The sequence below is a fragment of the Tursiops truncatus genome, chromosome 1, assembly GCF_011762595.2.
Source record: "Tursiops truncatus isolate mTurTru1 chromosome 1, mTurTru1.mat.Y, whole genome shotgun sequence".
Taxonomy (NCBI): domain Eukaryota; kingdom Metazoa; phylum Chordata; class Mammalia; order Artiodactyla; family Delphinidae; genus Tursiops; species Tursiops truncatus.
In genome coordinates, this window is record NC_047034.1 from 26,651,279 (window position 1) to 26,658,624 (window position 7,346).

Below are 7,346 nucleotides of genomic sequence, written 5' to 3' on the forward strand. Positions count from 1 at the left end.
TGTGTTTTTTCAGGCGTATCTTTAGTTGTATGATTTCTTTATTTACTCAGGAAGTTCCATAAATGTTTCCAGCTTCCAGAAATAGAAACTGTTAAATTGTTTAGTCATCCTATAAGACTAGAAATACGTCAAATGAAGGAATATTGACTAGCTTAATGGAACTTGGTAAGCTGGTAGGTTTTGTGACCAGTCCTTGGGAATTGAGGAGAGCTGCAAGTTCTTAGAAACATGTTTAAAGTCATTATTTGTTAGCTAACATCTGGACCATCTCCAGTTTGGTTTCTCTTGACTATTCTTTTCCTTGATTGTGGATCACTGTTTCTGAGTCTAATGACTTTGGGTTGAATATTGGAAATTGTGGGTAATATGTTGTAGACACTTGGATTCTGTTGTCTTACTCTGAAGAGTATTGGTTCTTGTTTCAGGGGACAGCTAAATTACTGGCTGATCATCCTGAACCTTGTATAGTTTGGTTTTATGCTTTGTTAGTATAGTTATGTGGAAAGCCCAAGGTGTTTCCCAAATCTCTAAACTAGTGTGGTACAGTCTCCAAATTGTCTCCTCTGTGGATCTTGGCAGAGCTTGGTTTTAGGCTTTGTTGGGGTGTTGAGGGGGGAGTCTGTAGTAGATTTCCATCTAAAGTATGGTTTTTACTTTTAATGAACAGCCTTTCTGTTGTCTCAGCTGGATGCCAGGAGAGTTAACAAGGTATAAAGAGATCTCTCCAATCTGGCAGTGCTGGAGCTCCAGTGTACCCTGTTCCTTCCCTTTTACCAGCACTGCTTGACCTCTAGAATCTTTGTCCCACTCAACTGTGTGACAACTGCTATCTGGTAAGCCTCCCATGGTCCCATTCTTTGCATGTATGGTTGAACTTTAGCCACAGGACTTTCACACAGACTTCTGGGGGAGGTACCCTCTCTGTCTGTATAGCTCCCTCCTGTCTGACGCTTAACCTTGAGGATTCTAGCTACTTCAGCTTCCCTGAAATCTGATATCTGCCTTCTCAGGTCAGTGGGACCACCATTCTCTACTGACTCCAGGGTCCTGACTTTCATTGATCAGGAAATTGTCCTTAGGCAGAGAGTTGAGTAGTTTCGGGAATTGCTTACGAGTTTTCTTTCTCTCGGAAACCACAGTTTGTGCTGCTTATTGACCACTGCCTGGAAAGAGTTGTCGTATATTTTGTCCAGTTTTACAGTTATTTATGCTGGAAAAGTTAGTCTAGAATCATGTACTCCATCATGGCTGGAAGGAGAAGCCCCTCTGAGTCTTTTGATTCCTTCTTCTATCATCTATCACAAACAGTTCTGACTTAGTGTGGTTCATCACTTTCTCTAAGCGTCCGAGAACATTCCTAGCAGTATGTTTTCATCACGTTTGTATCGTGGATCATAGGAGAGAACTTCCATATCAATATACTCTCTTACTGAACTTTTTATCCCACCACTCTCAGGACCCCTTGATCCAGTACCTTGAGGATCCAGTTCCATACATACTTCTTTGGCTCCTACTGGTAAATCTTGGCTCAGTCCTGCAGATCCTTCAGAATGTAGTCCGTCTCCTCCTTTAGCAGGCCCCGTGCATCCTTGGCCAACTTACATTGTACCTATTGTTTGCTGGTCAGGAGGGGAGATAGAGGTAGGCCCTGACAGGGCCACAAGCTGCCTTGCAAGGCAGAGGCTTCTGCATCCTCCTCACGCAAAGGGAAGCCTTCGTCTTCAACAAAAGTAGTAGGCCATTCTGCAGGCCATCGGCGAACCTAGGGGTTCAACCGGATGTCTCATCCAAAGTCTCAGGGTCCCGCTTTTTTCTCAAACAGGATCTGGCCTTGTCACAGCAGATTTGCTGGATTTGAGAATTCAGCCTTCTCTGGAGCTCTGCTGTCTGTGTGACTAAGTCCTAAGCCCGATCCTCAGCTTTTCCTGCTCTCTGCTATAGGAGACGAGATTCTCTCTAGGTGTTTTCAGTAATCTTTCATTGTCTTTCTCCAGTTCATGAATGGCATTCACCTAGAGCCCTTCAATTCCGTTGTTCCATTGTGCTCATTTCTCAGCGCTTCAGGTATTGCGAGTGCTTTACTTCCTACCGTGGCATCCCAGTTCACCTCCCATGAAAGTTTTAACGGTTGCCCTACTATAACATGCCCAAGATTATCCATACTCTTCTGCCACTAGCAATCCTCCTTGCCAGCCATAGCCAATGATCCAGCTTCAAGGTCCCATTTTAGAGCCTTCTTCCTTATACCACTCCTGGCACCAACTGTCTTCCTTTCGGTTCCCTGGGAGACAGACTCTCTGATATAGAGATGTACATGTAGGTAGTTTGTTTGCAGGTGCTCTGAGCAATCTGTAAGGGAGTGAGAGAAGAAGCGGGATTAGGCAGAGGGAGAAGTTGAACTGCAGAGAAGTTCCATGAAAAGCCCTTAGCTGATCCCATAGGGGAGCTCTGGGGCTAGAATAGTTTTTCAGAGTGGTCCCTAATTAAGGTAAGTAGTCAGGTCCTTTGTATCCCCACACTGACAAGTCATTGGATATGGGCTGCTCCAGGGAGACAGCTGGGGAGATTCTGAACTGTGAGTTCTCAGCAGGCAGTACTCCCATAGCTGGGGAATGAGTGTCTGAATCCCAAAGAGGGAAATCTGGACAGTGTACCATAGCATCCACCATACTGTCTCTCGTCAAAGCAACTGTTCTTGTTTTAGCACCCTTTCGGTTTCTATTAGGGAATACAGAGAAACTGGTTAGGTGAGATAATGAAGAAAATTTCCAGCAAAGCCTGTGCATACCTTCACAAGAACAATAGATTTCCCAGGTGAGGGCAGATATGCAAACCTTTTCTGTGAGATTGCTGCCATTATACAGATCCACAATCCCTAATCCATAGTGTGGAAATCTAAAACACTCTAAAAATTGAAAGTTGTGAATTTGGCACCAAAACTATTTGATGGCAAAACCTGACTTGAACTGATGTTATTAGAACTAATAATCTACCCACTTAGAGTGAATAATCCTGTTGCTGCAGAAATATGTTTGATTATAAAATACTAGATGGTGCACTGTTTTACCTCTCTAAATTCTGAAAAATTCTAAATTCCAAAACGTATCTGGCTCTAAGTATAAGAGATTGTGAACCTATGATATATCAAAAAGTTGTTTGACAATAGGCAGTGTACACCATGGACAAATATACTTATTCCTTTAACTTTCAGCAAACCAAGAAGTCTTAAATAAAGTTGAAGTTCAATATAAGACTCTCCCAGGATGGAACACAGACATATCAAATGCAAGGGCTTTTAAAGAACTACCTATTAATGCACAAAATTATGTTCGATTTATTGAAGATGAGCTTCAAATTCCAGGTAAATATAAATATTTTATGAAGAACTATCTTTTTCTACTTTTGACTTAACTGTCTACTTTTGAAATAGGATAAAAAACAGATTATTACTTTATAGAGTGCTCACGATTTGCACAAATGCCCAGGAAAGTATAAAATAATTTTATTCCCTAGAGTAAATATAATCATCTTTCTCTAATCCTTCATGTGCCTGAAGATAAGAGATTACCTCTCGCCCTTTTGACCCTGCTTTTAATTCTCTGTCAGTCTGTTTTTTACCCTCTGACACTGATTCTTATTCCTTTCTCCCTCTTAATAACAAATCCTTTTTGTCTTTACCACCACCAGAAATGGTTTTTGGTATTTTTCATTTCGGGTTAAGCCACCCTTGAGAGTTGGGGGAGTTTCTTGACCAGATATTAGGAAATAATAGGTACATAAAATAGGAAATCCAATTTTAAAAAATATAAGAATAAAGAATAAAACTCTTTATTAAAAAACAAATGTAAGCTGGCCAAGGAGTTAGGCATAACCAAGTTATGGCTATGACTCATTATGTGAAATCTTTCTTTTAAAACATTGCTTTTTTCCTTTTTCCTTTTTTTTTGCACTGTTAGAGATTTCAGAGACAAAAAGTGAAGTGAGTGGGAAGTATCCTCTGTATAAAAATCTGTTATGCACTTAATCTGATTTTGTATTGTTCGTTATATTTGTGGTTCATCTCCAAACATGAATCTTGTTTTTCCTTATTACTAGCTGTGTTTCCCAGCTTGAGATCAAGTCTTGTAAGCATGTTTGCTCACTGCACTTAGTCAACATCTTTTGAAATATAAACAACAATGAATTTAACAATGACATCTGTAAAATGCCATAAAGGTTTACCCATGTGGTGCAGACAATTAGAGATTCCCCTAGACTGGTACAGTAGCCAAGTTCTCAGGCTGTGCAAGTGAAAACAGTATTCTTTTCCAGATATTTCTACTTTTTGTGAGATATGAAAGTTAGAGTGGTACTTCAGTGGCCTCTTAGTATCATCCACTTATCAAAGATGCTTATCTTTTCTAGTTAATTAGGAACTTGATGAAAGGTTCTTTAATCAAGTTAGGTCTCTGATTAAAGAACCTTTAGGTTCTTTAGGTCTCTGCTGGTTTGGGCCAGTATTTTACTATACTAATCATTAGAAATTGAATAGTTGTAAATACTGTGCAATGAAAACAGGAAATGGTAAGGCAGACTACCCTGTGCTGAATGTTGACTGCACATTCTGTATAGAAATTGGCATAATCTGCTAATAGAGAAAAAAAGATAGCAAAAGACACAGTGGGGAAAAGTAAATGGTGACGTTGAGAAAAGTGTGGGATCTTTTAATCTCAAAGTTTGAACATTGTAAATGAATTAATACTATTCTTATACCATTTTTTTTTCCTCTCCCAGTTAAATGGATTGGTGTAGGTAAATCCAGAGAGTCTATGATTCAACTCTTTTAAGGATTTCCAGTGATGCAAGAAACACTCCTTGAGAGGGGGGGAAAGGACTTTGTTAAATATTTCATTTATGATCTACAAATTTCAAGAATAAAGACACTGAAGTGAGTTTTAAGCCCTACAGTTGTTTCCAGTCTTGTAAGATGGATGGCTGGTGTGGAGATGCACTTCGGCATTTTCTAGCGTCAGCTTCCTCAGCTGGCATAATTGCCGAATCATTTGTTGCTTCTGCTGCTCATGTTGCCACATTTTCTTTTAATGTTTAGTAATACTATGATCAATGTTGTTTGAAATCTAACAGAATTACTTTCAATGTAGTTTTTCTTCATTTTTGTTATTGTGTGTTCATAGGTTTTACCTCTATTGAATGGTAAGAACAATTAATGCAGTTTTGCACAAATATTTTTACATTCTGATCATTCAGTTCTGTCATTGTAATCTTCGTTGTTCAAAAAAAATAAGAGAGGAGTCCTGTAAACGTTTGTAATGCTATCAATTCTGTTTAAATTGTGAACTGTTTATTTTCTGCTGAGACCATTGCAAATTTGAGCTTTGGTGGTGGGAGGGGGTTATATTCATGGGTCCTTTAATTTGTACAGAACACAAAACTTATTTCTCTCTGTAAATTATTTAACGCATTGAACATTTAGTTAAATGTTCAAAGAGAAAAAGTGTTCCCTAAAACAGCAATTGTAATGTTAAAAAAAAAAATTAGTCATTAAAAGATCTGTTGTGATATTTGGTGGATATTTTTCTTTAATTTCAGAGAATTCTGAAATGTATAGCTTTCTTTTTTTATCTTACCATTATTTATAAGTCAAGTGGATTGTATTTCAGCATCGTGCCTGCCAATATGCCTACAGAGTCATCTGTAAGTGTCCAAATGAACCCAAATTGTTGGTCATAATGTTGATCATGCCTTTATTTCTTCTTGAAAAAAAAAAAAAAGAGGTGTTATTTTGACTATCTGGCTTAACATATTGTGTTGTAGATTATCCTTCAATGAACTATTTTAAATGTTTAAATTAGGTGCCACTTAAATTTATTTTATTATACCATCGATAGCTGATTAAAAAGAACCAACTATTTCTAGTATGTTTTGTGTATTGTATTTTTGTTCTGATGAGAGAAGTAATAGTAATACGACTAGTATATGTAAGAAAGAGTTTTATCTTTATAGTCTGGGGGTAAGGTGAGGAGAGATCAAAAACAGAATCTTTGAAAGGATCTAAATGTCTTTTATCTTCACTAGATATATTTTTATTAATAATTAGTTTTTAAAGTCCATTATCTTGGCTATAAGCATTGCATTATTGACACACATTTTTAGTAATGGTCCAGAAGCAAACGTAAAGAACCCTCTCTTCAAGTCAGGAGTGGTCTTGTTTTTGTACCAAAACAGTGGAACCTTCCTATTGATGTTGATACACATTTACATATTTTTGACCATTTTGAGTGATTCTCCTGTTTCTCTTTAAAAGTGAGCTGTTTGCTGATTAAACTGGTTGAGAGGATCTGTTCTTCAGATACAGTTCAGTCTTTAAAATCATAGACAACTGTATTAAAATAATCTTTGTTGAGCAAGTATATATGCCAGGTATTAGGTATGTGGGTGACAAGTACACAGTCTTTCTAAAGTTTATTGTAGTTAGGACAGCATGCTGAACACACATATGCCAGGATGGAAAAGAACCAGAGTGCTGTGAAGGAGAACCTAACCTAAATTTGGAAAAGGTCAGAGAAGGCCTTCAGTAGAAATAGCATTGAAACAGTCCAAAAGGATAAGTGGCCGAAGTACAAAGTAGTCCATATGCAAAGACCCAGAGGCTGGAAATAATTTGGAAAGTTTGAGCAACTGAACAAAATAAGTGAGGGGCTGGTGAGGCTGCTGAGGCTAATGAGGTTGGCAAGAAAAACTGGGAGGACGGTGATGCCAAACAACCAAACCATGTTTTGTATGAAAGAAGAGGACTCTAGGCCAAAATGTGTACATATGCTTCAGGAGGCATAAGGAGAGCACGGAACAACCACTGAAAACAAAACCCTGAATCGTGAAACTTCGTAGAAGGGAGATGAATGACAGAACAAGATATTTCAGTGGGGAGAGGACCTATTTAGTATATATGTTTTATATGTTAATTGATTAATATAGTTGAATGAAGATGTCAGTCCTTCACAAATGAGTATATGAATTTAATGCCATTCCAGTCAGAATTGCCATGTTGTTCTTTGTAACCGGACAAAATTATACTGAAGCTTAGGTGAAAAAACGAATGTGCAAGCATTCCTAAGATATTTTTGAGAAAGGAATGTGTTGAGAGAGGAGGTTTTTACTCACCGGATATTAAAACAGTATGAAGCTACTATAATCAGAGTATGTGATATTGTCATGGGAAAGAACAGATACGTAAGGGAGGTGGACTAGGCATTCCAGAAATAGATGCAACGTATATGGGGACTTAATATAGGCATTTCGTTTCACTGGGAAAAGAATACATTAAAAAGAGTGAGAGCAAAACAATC

At 38.0% G+C, this 7,346-nt stretch overlaps 1 protein-coding gene across 1 annotated transcript in view; it reads left to right on the forward strand.

Annotated features, from left to right (window-relative positions):
• The window catches only part of ADSS2 (adenylosuccinate synthase 2), a 40,643-nt gene extending 34,725 nt beyond the window's left edge, over positions 1-5,918 (forward strand). Inside the window, exons 12-13 of the mRNA XM_004317228.4 lie at positions 3,212-3,361; positions 4,774-5,918. Of these exons, the coding sequence (XP_004317276.1) occupies positions 3,212-3,361; positions 4,774-4,826 (203 nt within the window). The 3' untranslated portion in view covers positions 4,827-5,918. The remainder of the gene's footprint in view (positions 1-3,211; positions 3,362-4,773) is intronic.
• Positions 5,919-7,346: the final 1,428 nt, after the last annotated feature.